General features: G+C 43.1%; 1 protein-coding gene across 1 annotated transcript in view; it reads left to right on the forward strand.

The window, feature by feature from the left end:
- Positions 1-6,575, forward strand: part of SYN2 (synapsin II) — a 168,749-nt gene extending 162,174 nt beyond the window's left edge. Inside the window, exons 12-13 of the mRNA XM_053953629.1 lie at positions 2,620-2,881; positions 5,552-6,575. Coding sequence (XP_053809604.1) covers positions 2,620-2,881; positions 5,552-5,687 — 398 coding nt within the window. The 3' untranslated portion in view covers positions 5,688-6,575. The remainder of the gene's footprint in view (positions 1-2,619; positions 2,882-5,551) is intronic.
- The last annotated feature ends 9,534 nt before the right edge of the window (positions 6,576-16,109 follow it).

Consider the following 16,109-nt stretch of genomic DNA (forward strand, 5'->3'; position numbering starts at 1 on the left):
GTCTCCTATTTTACACCTACAAGTTTCCAGAGAGCTGTAAAGAAAATCCAGCCCCAACAGTATCCACACAAATAGAGTTTCTAAGAACTGCTGGACATCAAACATGCAAAAGGACTTGAGGTGCCTGACAACTGCTAGATTTTCTGTAGGTAAATTCTTTGTGATTTTTACATAAGCAGTGCTACGAGAGCTCCACAGGCAGGCAGTTAATCTGTTGTGAGAAATCTAGCCTAGAATCACAAGCTGCACACTGCTGGCATACCAGAAAGCTGAGTTGCAAGCGAGCCACAAAACTATAATTTTCATCTTGAATATGTACAAAGATGAGTAGTGGCCATTAGTTTAGTGCAAACAATTATGTTTAAAGGGAAAACAGCCTGATGTTCTACGTCTGTTTTCCCTACAAACACTGGAAAAAGTTATCAGTGAGTCTCATCATTCTTAGTGTTTCTTTTATTTGTACGAGCTGGCTGGTGAGATGAGAATTAAGGTATGCATTATTAGCTATTTAAATGTTTGTGGTAAGTGCTACTGTTTACTACCTATCAGTAATTTACATGAAAATTTTGCTTTAGTGATCAGCATTTGTCTGGGTCAGTGATCATTCCAACGATGGCATTGACTATTTTGTTCTATGTCAAGGAAATTCCACCTAGAAATCAGGTTCACAAATCCTTTCCTCCAGACACCCTAAAAGAGAACAAACCATACTGCCCTGGGGTGGAGAACTGAATCTGATAACCGATTTTCCTTTCAAGCAGTTGGTATTTTTTGCATGGAGTAGTGCCAGTATTCACAAGTGCTTCTCACACGACATTTGTGCGTTGTGTGTGTGTGTGGAAGACCTGGGTGTCTCAGACAGGATTCCAGCCTGTTCCCTGGGAAGGATTCGCAGGGGCACACACAATTCCTACATCCCACAGCCAAGAAACAAGCCAAGATGTCTCTCTGCATGTCAGCATGCTTAGGTGCAATATTGTGGGTAACAGGGAACAGATGTTTTACAGTGTAGGCTTAATGTTCAGTTCTGTTGAGTTATTTTTGGTAAAAGTTTCTTTCATGATTGTTGCCTTTTGTACAACCCAGCTGCAAGAAAGTGAGCAAACGCTGGAAATGTGACAGCAGTATATCTTTTATGTGAAATCTCTTGTACAGCTTAATGTGCAATAAAAGAAAGTTATATCTGTCTTCAGTGTAAAGTTTCTGGCATTCAAGCCTGTACGTACAAGTGGGGGAAAGAAACCTTTCTGGTTTTCAATATTGAGTGAAAGGAGACTAATAAGAAAAGGCTCCTTATTAAGATGTTGCAAGACCATGTTATCACCTTCAAATATTTCCTACAAAAGTGGTTCAAATTAATAAACAATGAAGGCACATTCCTTAACATTCAGTACGTGCTATTTATCTTTCTACACCACAACACACTGCTACAATTGTGTTAAAACTCACTGAGGCATTAGCACGTGCTGTCCTCACACACACACACACACACACACAAAAGCTGGAATTCATGTAGTAAGGGGAAAGTTAACTATAAAAGAAATTTGAAAACAAAACAAAAAAAATAATGTATTGCAGCAGTACATCTAGATTTGAAGGTTTGCTTTTAGAGACTTGAGCAGATTAAGTGTTTTCCTTGCATTAAATATCTATGCAAGACTAAAAATTCCCAGATATGCAGAATGTCTAGCTCAGTTGTGTTCTGTGATATTTACAACAGCTCTTATCCTGAGTGAAACATTATACAAACAAATACTCAGAATGCCATCCCATCCTTTCTCCCCTAAAGTCAGATGTCCTGAGTGCATTTTCATATGCGAGGGTTAAAATCCAGTTGCAACAACCATCAGTCCAGAAAATCCCAGTCAGACCTGGGAGCTGAGATAAAAGCAGCAAGCCCTGATGTCTGACACAGCATTATTTCAGCCAGAAAGCAGAAAAGACCCCACTGGATAATAGTGTAGCATCTTTCAGCCGTGGGTTGCACAGCCTGAGTCTCTCCTGCACGTTGTGGTTTCCCACTTCACGCAGTAGTTTGCCAGTGAAGTGCCTTCCTGGTAAAGAATTTGTAGTGACTTTCTTGTGTTTCTTGTAATGTTCTTGACATATCTCACTAAGGGGTCAAGTAAGTTATGAAAATACTTTCAACCAGCCAGAAAATGAGATTGTTTTACTGCTGTAAGAGTGAATCTAAGAGAAGTATTACAGAAATGATTTTAAGACTTTGGAGGAAGAAAATATCTGCAAAAACTACACAGAAAATAGTGAATGTCTTGCTGAATTAGCTATTACTACTGTGCTCAGTTACCTCCCAGCCTCTCCTTGACTGGGGCCAAAACTGTTCTGGGTGTATCTCCATTGATTTGGTTTGAAGTCAATACCTGGGATAAATTGGGTGCTCTTTAGCAGTTTTAAAGCTGATTCATGGGGGCTCCAAGCGAGTTCCTAATGAGTGTGAACAGTGCTATTGCCTCCATGCGAGCACGTGCCAGTAGACTTTTGCCTCGAAAGTAGAGTTAATCACGTTGGAGAGGATGATTTTAAAGTGTTGGATATGAAGTCTAAATAAGGCCTCTTTGCAACTATAACATTATGAAGTTTTTCTTGTACTGAACCTAGGGGGCCCAGTGCAACCCCAAGGAATGCAATCCCAAAGCCAGGAGCCATTGCAGCCCCAGCGCGTGTTCCCCGCGGGGCAGGCAGCAAAGCCCGCAGCCTCGCAGCCCCAGCGCCCGCCCGGACCCACCACCCAGCAGCCTCGGCCCCAGGCCCAAGGTCCTCCCAGCTCCAGGTTATCAAAGGAAGCAGAGCCACAGCCACAGCCCCAGCCAGAGCCACAGCCTGCGCCACAGCAGAAGCCTCAGTCGCATCCGCAGCTTAAGTAAGAGTCGCTTTATCCGTTCTTCTTCTCTCCTCACAGCACAGGTTTTGTCTAACTGGGATTTGGGGGTTGCTCTGACAGCCAGGGGGGAAATGAACGTGCTGTTCCCAAGTTTAAAACGAGGTTAAGTAGCTCAAAAAGCTTAATTTCTGGTAATGGAGAAAAGCAAGCTGCTAGCATTAGTTCTAGTCCCAAGTTTAAAACAAGGTTAAATAGCTCAGAAAGCTTAATCTCTGGTAATGGAGTAAAGCAAGCTGCTAGCATTAGTTCTAGTCCCAAGTTTAAAATGAGGTTAGCTCAAAAAGCTTAGTCTCTGGTAATGGAGTAAAGCAAGCTGCTAGCATTAGTTCTAGTCCCAAGTTTAAAATGAGGTTAGCTCAAAAAGCTTAGTCTCTGGTAATGGAGTAAAGCAAGCTGCTAGCATTAGGTCTATCCTAAGCGCCACGCAAAATTTCATCTGCCCATTGTGCAATTTCTGCCCCAGCCAGGTCTGAAAACCATCCTCTTTCTTGTGTTTGTTTCCTCCTTTTGGTGCCACTGACTCACGGGCTGGGTGTGCTGTCAGTCTGCCCTCCAAGAGGAAGTCTTATCTGGTTCAACTTTTAACCTTGCAGTCACTGAGACAACAGATTCCATTTCCAAAGGCACAATCCAATGTTGGACAGTGGCTGCCAGATTGGTTCTTTCTGCTGCCCTTGCTTGTGCAGTGGCACTGCCTGAGTGCTCAAGCCCTGCCCAGAGAAGGCTGCACAAAACTAAAAAAAAAAAAAAAAAAAAAAAAAAAAAAAAAAAAAGTGCTTGTCCCACTTCTGAAAGGTTCCTTACTGATTTACCTGTACCCAGTAAGGAATATGGAAAAATCCCCCCTCAGAGCTCAAACCCAGCCAACAGAAAGCTCAGGGAAGCACCAGCAGAGCTTTGCAGTTTTCCAGCAGAGCAGCCCTGACACAACCATTGCCAGGAGAGCCTCAGACACATCTCCTCAGTCTGGTATGTACAAAGACCTGCATGGAGTCTTTGTTTCCTCCCAGGAACACAAATCCCCTTGTTCCACCCACTCCTGTGCTAACACCGGTGGGAAACAACCCCGGGTCCTCCCTGAGCCCAGCTCAGTGCCAAAGATCTGCTGGGTGACAATATTGTGCAAAGAGGACAGTATTTCCCTCGCCTCCCTGGGACAATGCATTTACTTATTCTGTTTTATGATCATAAACCTCAAAATGATTCCACCATCATTTCAGATGATAGAGAATAGAGAGGTGGATTTTTTAAAGCAAGATGGAATTCGGTTTATAGTTTGAAACTTAATTTCTGACGATGAAGAAAAGCAGCTAAGAACAGCTACAGGAGGGCTCTGTCACATGCTGCTTCCCAGCTTTCTCCTTTAAGCTTTTTGATCACATCTAGATTCATTTTCCTCTTCTTCAAATGGAAGAGTCCCTCTTTAAAATAAAATAACAAAGGAGAAATTAAAGTTTTTAAGATGCAAGCCATAATAAGAGCAGCTTTCTAACTTTCAGAAGCAGTTTTAGGTCCACACCAAGGCTCAGATCTCCTGCCTGTAGGATTAACTCTATTTGCATGTGTATGCTTTGTATTCACCCACATGCTGTTGCCTAACCTGTATGTACATGTTATTAATCTGTGAATAAATATTTAATTAGGCTACTTATTGTGTTACTAATCAAGTCAAGTGCTGCTTCCCACCCTCCCTCTTTCAGTGAGTACAAACAAACATTTATCAGTCTATTCTCATTAGCACAACTATAATTTATGAAAAACCTAAAATGCCTGCAGCACTGTTTGCTGTACATTATTAGTTTAGAAGGAGAGAAGCTGCAAACCATGAGGAGGCTGAGACAATCTGAATAAGGAAAGTGCTTCAGTTTTACTAGAGCCAAAACTGAACTCTATTGTACTGAGATAAAAATGAAATCAGGTAACTCGTTTTACCAATGTAGGGATGCCTTTGTAAAAAGCTGATAACTCATTAATGTGTTCTATTTCAATTCTAACCTATTTTTTAGATGTTATTTTATCTGACAAGTCATGAGTTAAAGTTTTAAACTTTAGCTGTTTTCTTGTTTTCCTTGTAATGTTTTTCTTGCTTATGGGAACTTACACAGGAGTTACATGATAACACTAAGAATGGAGTAGCATTGCCAGGCACTGCCTATAGAAAAGCAAAAATAGATCTGATTTGAGGTGTTTTTTCAAAGATATAAAATGCCTTTAAGCCTCTATTAAGGCTCTAATGTCCAATACATCTAGACAGAGGGAGAGCACATTACAGTTTAGGATTCAAACTCTTGTAAAATACCTGATTTTTCTCTGTGCACAACCAAAACACCATTGTTTATCAGTCCTGTTGTGTTGTGATTTGGATTCAGTAGCCAGGCCCACATTTTCCTCAAGGCTCTAATTTACATAATCTAATTCAGATCTGTAGAAAGAAAAGAAAACACCGGTGTGTTCCTTGAAAGAAATGTTATCCTCAAGCCTTACTCTCAAGTCAGGGGTACTCAACTGCGTGGGACATAACAAAACTGGGTGAAAGCCCATTTGTGTCCAGTCTCAGGGACAATTTCCCCTCTTCTGATGCAGGTGCTGGGGGGTGGAGGCTGGGGGACAGCGTGACCATGCAGAACCTGTTGTGTTTGTGTCTTGCAGCAAGTCGCAGTCCTTGACCAACGCCTTCAGCTTCACAGAGTCCTCCTTCTTCAGGTCGTCCGTGAACGAAGACGAGGCCAAAGCTGAGACCATCCGGAACCTGAGGAAATCCTTTGCCAGTCTGTTTTCTGATTAGCCAGCTTCGTGTAGAGTCTGACGCCGCCGTGAATGTCCCATAGGTTTTGTTCTCCCTGTGCCAGCACCCTTCTCTACTGTGCTCACTGTTGTACCAAGCAATATGTTAAACCTGCAGAAACACAAATAAATAGCAGGAGGACTTTGGTGAGGGAGGTGCCACGCAGGAACACGCGAAAGCCCCTGGAAAGAAGGAAGGGTTCCATTGCTCCCACAGAATGTCTGATTCCAAGGTCCGTATCCATTGTAATTTTGTGGCCTTACTGTGACTGAAGTATATAATCCTATTTGAGACCCCTTTGTAGAATTGTGTTAATAAAGCATTGGGGAATGGGTTTCTCCTCTCTTTGCCCGTTTCCAATGCATTGCAATGCATGTGTATTTCGTGTGTAAATGTTTTGTACTGCAGAAGTATAGTCTTGACTTGTTCTTGCCTCCTAGATTCAGGAGGCCATTCACACTGACATTCTTGTCGAGCCACATAAATAATGTGAGAAATTGAAGCAGTTTCTTCCTCCTTATTCAATCCTTCCATCAGCTGGTTGTGGACTTCTGATGTATTGCTGGGAGTTATCAGTACACTAAATGTCATAAATAGAGTGTATATGTACTACTGTATCTCCATACGTCTATTTAAAGAATTTATTTCCAAACTGTAACCATAACCGGGTTTAATTGCAAAGAATATGCATGATGTTACCCTTATTTTTGTGAACACCTTCTAATAAATGTAAAGTCCCATGCCTGATTTAAAAAACTGTCTTCTACAAAGCTTGTTTAGACATCAATATATATTGTCTATTTTGACTGATATCAAGAGGGTAGCTTTATGATTATAAAATATTTGGACACAAACTACAGCTGTAAGAAAATAAACTATCACAATGAATTCCTTTGTTGAATCAGCATTATAAAAAAAAAACCCTATAAATTGTCGGAATCGCATTTACATTTTCTACTGAGTTGTGTGGTTTAAAATTTTTTTTTCTGACTCGTGCAAACAGAATTGACCCCAGACTTTGAGGCAGTAGCAGCAGCTTTTAACAGAAGTTATCCAAATCAAACTGAAGAAGCCTGTTAGTAATCTCTATCCATTTCCAACTGATTTTCATGTCATTCTGAATCTCTTATCATGAATTACATGCAATCCTTGCCAGGAAACAGTGCTAACAAAGGAAACAAGAAAAAAAAAATAACTGAATAATATTAACATGGCCGAGGGAGAGAAAGAGCAACACCGTGGTCACTTAAAAACCCCACTTAGTGGGTTTGTAGAGGCACCTCTGTTTGCCTCAGAAGCGTTGGCTCCTGTGGAGCCTGGGTAGAGCACAAGCACCCTTGGGTGGCACAAACCCTTCCAGCAGTGCCGGGCTCCCCTGGGTGCAGGCCCGGCAGGCTGGCAGCGTGTGTGGAAACTCTGACGTGCAGAGGTGTCAGGGCTGGGCTCACACCGCAGCGCTGGTGGCTCTGGCTGCCAGCAGGCTCGGGCACTGAGCTCAGCACACGTTTCTCCTGGAAAGTGAGCAGCTCCGGTCCCCCAGGGAGCACAGCTGGCCCTTGTGGGACTGACCACAACGACTGGCACCAGAGCTGAACAACCCTGCCTAGAACAAGGCCTGGGGTTAAGACCAAAATGCATTTCTGGGTGAGTTTGTAGCGACAGAAACGTTGGCTCACTGCCCTCTGTGAGATGGAATCTCAGCCCCTCATCTCTGGAGCAGCCCTTGGAGAAGCTCTCTGACTGACAATTCTCTTTTCTTGCGGGAGGAAGGCACTGTGGACAGAAGCCTGTAGCCTAGCTGATGAATTCTGTGGCCAAACAGAATTCTATGCTGCAACTCTTTTTATTAGTTATCAGTTCATAAATATCAGCTAGACTTTGATTTTTTTAAGCTTTGTCCCCTTCCTGCCCCTCACTGGATTGAAACACCCTCCACGAGGCTGCAACAACAACCTTGAGCACTTGGAGAGCCTTTCATGTCTGAGAAGCACTTTACTTCTAGATGAGAAAGATTAATCAAAGTTGCTAACGCAAATTAATTACTGCTACAGAGAAAGCATAGTAATTATGCATAGTTTGGCACAGTTCATGATTAGTACATGCCTGGTTTCAGCAATATTTAGTACAATATGAATTACAGGTACTTCATTAGTCCAGGCCCCAGATTTCGACTCGAGGCAAAGTTTCTTGCTCATATAAAAATTCCCTCCCACCTCTTCCTGGGAGAAAACGGGTTTCACTACAGCCTTTGTTTTACCATCTGGAAGACAAAAAAGAAAGAAAGGGGAGGGGGGGGAAAAAAAAAGGAAAAAAAAAAAAAAAGCCAGGGGGATGATGCAATCCAAGGTGCCTGGTGTTTCCTCCCACACAGAGCGCAGAACACGCTGCCTGCCCGCAGTGCCAGCGTGCCAAGGAGTGTCACACACAAGCTGCTGCATGCTCCTTCCCCGGGCTCTGCCTCTTGGCTAAGGCATTTCAATGTGTAGCACACCTCCGGAATAGAGCCAGGGGAAAAAAGGAGTTTTGTGGAGGGCTGTTCAAGCTTGGGTTGTCTGTTTGGTCTCGCTTCTCAAAGTTGTGCTTCCACTTGGTGTGCACCCAGTTATCCCATGGGATGCTGTGGAGGGAATCCCAGCAGGATTTTGGGTGTCTGTGGGGGCTCATCTCTGGGAGCCCCAGCCTGGGAGCACTGTTCTGTTCTTCATTTGCACTTTGCCACACACAGGCAGCTCACGGTGCCACAGGTTTCTATGCACAGCACCCCATCTTTATTCATCTTCCACTTAGAAATCAGGAGGAAGCTACAAGATAAATAAAGCTACAAGAGCTACTAATCAAGTTTAGTCTTGAGATTGAGATGGAGCCGTTTTCTGACCATTAGGCCTGAAGCCAATTCGAAATGCTGAAGCAGATTTCAAGAGATTGTAATTATGGTCGAAGTGACTAATCCAGCTTTGAAACAACCACTAACTCTCCAGTAAAAATTAGTCAAAATAGTACTGAGGTACTTTGTAAACACTGTGTGTACTTTGCATACTTCCTAGCTGACAAAAACAAAGCCCCTCGTCGGAGCCAGCGCTGGCTCAGTGAAGGGCTCACGTACAGGGAAGCTCCTGTTTAGGAAATTGGGGAAGGCTCTGCACTTGGCTGGGCACCCACAGGGCTCTTGCCACTCTTGGCTGAACACTGCAAATGAATTTCCTCTTGTCCACCACCAGCAGCTTCCAGCAGGGACGCAGGGGCTGGATGTGACAGAAACCAGGGTCCATCCAGGGGGCTGAGGTGGGATCTGTGCAGGCCTGGGCTGGGTGCACAGGGGCATCCAAAGGGACACAGCTTGCCAATGCCTGGGACTGAGTTCCCTTTCCTGGCTGGACACTCAGCAGTCTCATCCTTTGTGCACAGAATCCCAGAACATCCTGAGCTGAAGGGACCCCCAAGGATCACCCAGTCCAACCTGGCCCTGCACAGACACCCCAACAATCCCACCCTGGGCATCCCTGGCAGTGTTGTTCCTGGCAGCCTCGGGCTGTGCCCATTCCCTGGGCAGCCTGAGCAGTGCCCAGTACCCTCTGGGGAAGAACCTTTTCCTAATATCCAACCCAGAGCTCTCCTGGCTCCTGTCCCTGGTCACTATTCCAGGACTCAGAAGCAATTTGACTGTGCTCTGCATTTCTGCTCTCCTGGCACAGCAAAGCTGTTCAGCAAGGCAGCGCCGCAAACAAAGAACCATTTGCAAATTTTGATCCTCAGCAGAGTTTGTTTTTCCACACCAAAAGTAGCTAGAAATGATTTTGGACTCAGAGCAATTGAAGAGAGATCATCTAAACTGTCACAGGTGTCACCACAAATGGATTTGAGTTCTGAATGACAATACCCGTCTCCAACAAGGAAATGCTTTTCTTAGACATGCACCTCTAAACAAGCAAAAAAATTTTAAGGTCTTTTTTCAAATCTCCTATCAAAAGATTCAAAATAGGTACCTAAAAGTGGTGATTAGTTTTCCAAATGCATATTCAGTTATTCAAATTAGCAGCCAAATTTGCAAGATCCCATCAGTTTCCCTAATTTCTCCTCTTTTTTGAGGAAGAGCATTCCACCTTGAGATGACACTTAACATCTAATTTCATGAAACAGTGATTTACTCCTCCATAGCTAAATTAATGCAGCTCAAAAATTAAGTCAAGATAATAAAATTAAACTTTTTTTAAAAAAAGGGGAAAGAATTCAAATGATATTTCAAGTATCAAGTCAGTTCTTTAGATATAATATAAACCAAGAAGAACAACAGAAACAACATGCTCCGTTTCACATTAAGAAAGCCCAGGAGAGACATGTTTGGAAGTTTTTAATCACAAATTACAACACGAAAAAAATTAGAAAGAGGATCAATTTACACAAAACAAAATAAAATTAACAGAATTTGTGTTTTTTACTGGGTCTGAAGTTTTAACATCTTATAGCAGTGGCATTGCTCAGCACTTCCAAGGGTGGATGTGGGGTTTAAAGACTGATCCATATCACATTATCCAAGAGTTTCCCAGGACAAATTCTTCTTCAAGGCTTTATAACCTCTGAGGAATAACCATTTTTTTTTACCTAAAAACAAGATTTTCAGTCGTTATTATTGCCTTGCACTGACCTGTACTTCCCAGCACCATGAAGATAGTTACAGTAAGTAGTAAAAAATTAAAGCTGCTTGTGTTCTTCTCCTGCCTTTTTTGCTAGGAATGAATTTTTGGTTAAAAATCATGCAGATTTGTAAAGCACCTACACTGGCAATACAAAAGAACTGTTGTCTCTCCAGATGAGAAAGAAAAGAAACAAGTAGAGCATGTGGGCTGCTATTTAACTATTTTTAGTTTTGGGAGCTACCTCTCAGAAGTCTGTTACGAGTGTTTGAGTGACAGGCACTTTTCAGAGGTGATGTAGTGAAAAGACTTAAAATTACCCAGCTGGATCTGCTCCATCACTCACAGAACGTGTGCAGTGCTGAAGAAACTCTGGGTAGTACTGAACTTCAAATGAACCAGAGCTGGGCTTCCCTAAAGAGGGGGTTCCATTCTCCTGTCACTCAGAGCAGTCCAGCTGATCCCCCAAAGAATTTGTGTGGATGAGCAGTTCTGTTTTAAGGAAAAATAAGATGCTGATGCTTCTTCTCACATCAAATTTCACATCATATTCTGCCACTGAAGGCTCCTTTTGTGGGAACTGGAGATACTGGGCAAAACTTCTTCAGGTAATCAAAATGTGTGAGGAGGCATTTCTTTAATTCACACCTGCTGTAATAAAATCTCACAGCCTCTCTCCTTCTCCTAAAATGCCTCCTGCCCTGAAATCAGGAGTGGTTTTAACACACGCAGAAAGGCAGAGGGGGCAAAGCATCCTCACTCAGAGCAGGAGCTGTGAGCCAGCTCCTCTGCCAGGGAGCTGCAGCTGGAGCTGCTGTGCAGAGCTCTGCAGCTGGGGATTATGGAAATCCTCCAGATGGGCCCTTCAAACAGGAGTTTTCTATCATCAGTGAATTCTTCAGAATTTGGGCTGCTTCAAGCCCAACTCCTGCTTTTTCCCCCCGTTCCTTGCTTTGCACTCCCAGTGCCAGGAGCGCAGGGAATCTTCAGGCAGGTTTTCCCCACATACAATTGTTTTATTCCTTCAGTCCCAAATTCCAGCGGCCTCATGCAGTGAGAAACAGGATGTGCCACTGACACAGTGCCACTGGAATTCAGAGTGCAAACAAACGGTGCTGCCAGGGTGACACATCAGCCCCCAGTCCACGGGAGATTTGCCTCACACAATAGATCCACCAAACAGCTCCCAGGGCCAGATTTCTAGCTTGAGAGAAAGGAAATGTTCCTTTCCTCCCCTTTCCTCGTGGGGAAATGGAAATTAGTCACTCCCTACCCACCAGCTGAACCAGGGCTAATTGCTACCTAGCAGTGATGGTAATTGGGAGCTGTGCTGAGCTGCTGCCCTCGTGTTTGTCCTAGTGACAATTTCAGTAAATTAACTGGCACTGAGGGCTGCAGGCGTCACCCCCCAGCTCCTGGGGAACGGGGGGTGTTTCCACACGGGATGGATTCCACCTCTGTTGTTGTAACCACACAATCCTCTTTTCAGCCCCTGGAAATGGGAGTTGCTGTCTGCATCCAGCGCGGAGCGGGGTTTGCTCATCACCTGACGGAGCTGTAACAAATTTGGGTGTATGCAGGAGAGCTGCCATTTAAATAAAGGCCTCTGCCCCACCTGCTGTGGGAATGTCTCTGAACTAGGATCAAGGAAGCATTCTTTTTTCTTATTTAGATGGTTTTTGTCTGTTTGCAAGTCATGACTGAATCTATTAAAGAAGCTGAAATGGCTCTTTCAAAAGCACGATGTCTCAATCCCTTCTCCCCTCAAACCCAGGTTCACTTCCAGGTGAGCTCCACGCTCCAATAAATATTCCTTTCCTCACCTTTGTTCCAGGGTACATTTCTGAAGACATTAGCATTTTTCACGCCTTTTTTACTAGAAAGGGAAAGCATTTGTGTTGACTCTGAGCCACAGGAGCTGATGTAATTTCATGGCAAGAAGACTCCTGCTGCCCTTAAGAATGTCAGTACAAGTTCTGAACTGACTTACCCTCCTCTGGAATAATTATGCATTCCACTCTGGCACATTTGATCATGCAATTCTCCTGCTTTGTAGATTACATGTCTTGAGGAGGTACAAAAGGAAAGAGCAAAGGCTGGTTTATTTCTATACCTGCACCTACCAAAATTATATACACAGACACACACCTCAAGTGGGACTTTTAAATGTAAAATTATGTGAGAATTTACAGACTTATTTAATATGTACATTAAATACAGGCATCCTTTCATGCAGCAAGGAGGTGCAAGCATCTCTTGGGAGGAACACAGCGAGCGAGGGGGAAAATACATTGTTAAATTACAACTGAACAAGCTGAAACTTGTTCAGGTTAAACAGCCCACCCTCAAACTGCAAAAAGCCAAATTTTGCCCTCGGCAGCTTCTGAAAAGCAAGCTGCCTTCATTGGATTTGTGTGAATTTAACTGTCTAGAGTCTCCAGCCACATCAGAATCTGTCTCCCCGATGTGGGAGATAGCAGAGCCCAGCCGAGGAAGTCTTTGGAGAAGAGACCACTTGGCAATCCCACACTAAAAAAAGGATTAGATGTGAGCACAGGATGCAGCTGGGCTCAGAGCTTGGATGGGCTGGGAGGGGTGTTCACAGCACACAAGGAGGTTTTAGGGTGCATTTCTCAGCCTACCCCTCGCTGACTACAGCAAAAGCCTAAAATTGGTTAAAAAAAACCCCAACCAAATAAACAAAAAAAAAACCCAAACCAAAACAAAAATAATCAACTCCCCAAAAAAGGCTTCCCCCAGCCAAAAAAAAAAAAAAAAAAAAAAGCCTTAACCAAAACAGGTAAACAAACAAACAAACAAACAAACCTAAAATGAAAAGAAAACCCAACAAACTGGAGGCTTAATTGGCCTCAGTTCTCTTTACAGATAGCAGACAATAAAGGCTGACTGAATAAAAGCTGAATTCAGTTTGAATTCAGTTCTGAAAAAATGGGGACTAAAATACAATTATGTCCAGGGACACAGAGCAGGTCAGTTTTTAGACTGAAGACACAAAGATGGGTATTGGCAGAGCCAGCAGCAGCACCCTGGGGAACGAATGGTTAAAGTCACTTGTTCCTCAGGCCAAAGCCAGAAGAGGATTTCTGCTCTCCTCTTTCAGAGGTATTTTGCTGCATCCTCTTGAGATGGAGATAATTCAAATCTTTTTTTTTTTTTCAGACCTTCTGCGCACCATGCTAAAAAACTTAGCAGCAAGGGCACTCAACTCAACCTAGTGACACGTAAAGGACTTAAATGTTTAATTTTTAACTCTCCTGGAACATGAATCCCAGTATTAAAAAGTTCTACCTTGTTCTACAAAACACGAAGCTTTTTTTTTACCCCAAAATATTCCCATAGACTGGTCAGTGATGCTGAGGTGCAAAGTCTCTGTGTGCTCCTGTGGATGAGAGTGGGACATGGCTGATGTGCCTGGAAAATCTGTACCTAAAAACGTTACAAAAAGACACACAAACGTCTTCAATTCTCATCTAATTCTGAGGCTCAGGTAAAGCAACACGTCCATAGTAGGAGAGGGGGTAACTGGAGCACCTGTATTCGTATCTGAATCTTCCTGTTTAAAATTTACAGGCCAACCCAAAAGTCAGATTTTCTATGAGTGGCTCCAATTTATGATGGGGGCAGCACACAGTTTATATCCACAAAATACAGCTCTTCCTTATTTTTAAGCTTATTCTCCCAATTAACACACTAAAGACCTCATTAATGAACATTTAAAAAGGCCAAAATTTCCATTAAGCTGAGAAATAGTGTTGAGCTGTTAACAGTGATGGGGTTTGTGCTCCCTCACACAAATGGCTAACTGAGAATGAGTAGCAAGTTCAAGCTTGAAATGAATTTTTTTTTAAGCCACCAGTACATAACACTAAACATGATTTAATAATGGAAAGACTGGCACAACCTTAAAGGAATCTCATCAAGTAGGCAAGGTATGCTTGTGACTTATTATAAAACAGTTAAATCGAGTCGGAACCATAATCCAGATTCTTTACATAATTATGGCAGGAGGGTGTGGAAGAAAGAATATCAATTATTTTTTAAACTGGAGAGCCTCTAAAGTAAAACAAGCAATACATTGATCTCCCATTTCCCTCAGCTCTCTTGAAAATGTAATTTTTCATTTACATTCATGCTATAGCCAATTTAAAATCCAGCTTAACATTTTGCTAGCACTGGGGTAGAGTTTTTTGGGTTTTTTATGCTTTTTTGGTTTTTTGGGTTTTTTTTGTTGTTGTTGTTGTTTGGGGTTTTTTTTGTTTTATTGTTTTGTTTTGTTTTGTTTTGTTTTCTTTGGTTGGTTGGTTCGGGTTTCGTGTTGTTGCTTTTTTTTTTTTTTTTTTTTTTTTAATGTAGAAATTAGAACAATTTTTATCACAATTTTCACCAGGTCAATCTTAACATTCTTAGGAGAGTTTCTTCTCTCCTTAATCAAGCTGATCACAAGGTAAATGAAGCATCATTGCTGGTCCTCATTCCACTGGTAACAAAACATTATTAACTTAGTCACTCACAGAAATGACTTAATTAAAATGATACAATCTGATATTGTGGGCAAATCAGAGAAGTGACTGAAAAGGGAGAATTTGTTGTTTTACACTCAGTTAAACCTTAAATAATTTCTGCTACAACTGAAACCCAGATCATTCTGTGCTGTTTGCAGCGTCAAGAATCACACGTGCAAATATTGGAACAGCTTTCCCTGCTTGGAAGGGCTTTTGCTGTGGATTTCTGTGCATAGAAGAACACTGAGCCTTTCAAGATCTTGGACCTTTCTTGCTCTCGGTTGGGCTGGGGGAATGGGGAGGCGCTGGGTGAGGCGTGGGGAGCAGAGAGCCCTGCTGGGATATTGGAACAAGAGGTGTGGCTGGATTAGCGCAGATCTCCGCTGATAGAGGCGGCCTTGCATCAGCTCCTGGCTCTCCTGGCGGGTGACTCAGCAATCCCCAGCAATCCCCAGCAATCCCCAGCAATCCATCCCCATCTCCTTCCCGCTTGCCACATGCCAGCCTCCACTGATGCTTTCTAGAATTCCCCAGAAAGGGAGCCCTGCAGGGTTCCAGCTCTCAGGAGCTGCTCCCCAGCCTTCATCCCCTCCGAGCGGCCGCTGCCAGCCCAGCCCAGGGGTTTGCTCCCGGCAGAAATTGGTGTGCAGGGCTCAGCAGCTGCTCCTGCTGCAAGTCAGTGCAGCACAGCACAGGAAACTCGGATTTGGAACCAGAATGGAACTGGGAGAGCAAACATTCATGGTAATTCTGGTGATTCATCAGCCAAGTTTTTTTTTTTTCCCTCCCCCTGGGATTTTGGCATTTTCAAAAAACCAGAATTTTGTCCATCCTCTAGAAGTCTGAAGAGAAAAGTAGAACACCTCATAAAATGCTCATTGACCAGGAGTCTGTGTTTTGGGTACTACACCAAAGCACCATGATTAACAAAATGAACTATGTCAAATATTTAATTAAAATAGTAAAATACCTTTTTTTATCCTCTCCTACTGCCATTAGAGATGGAATATTGAATTATATTGACCAGTGGGTGGACCCAGCAGGAGAATTCTGGGAGGTTTTCTCTTCTTCCCTCTAAGCAATGAGTTTGCACCCATCACTTTAAGCCAGCCCAAGTGAAAGTTACTGAGGCTGGGTTGCCAAAATTTCTTCTGAAACAGGATTGTAGTTGTGGGGGGAAGTGGAAAAGGAATGCTTCTGTTCCTTTCTTCACAAGAAAGACTTGTGGAAAGAGAGTATTTGTGGGTATTTGGGTTTGGTCTTCACAG

This window comes from Vidua chalybeata, chromosome 12 (genome assembly GCF_026979565.1).
Source record: "Vidua chalybeata isolate OUT-0048 chromosome 12, bVidCha1 merged haplotype, whole genome shotgun sequence".
Taxonomy (NCBI): Eukaryota; Metazoa; Chordata; class Aves; order Passeriformes; family Viduidae; genus Vidua; species Vidua chalybeata.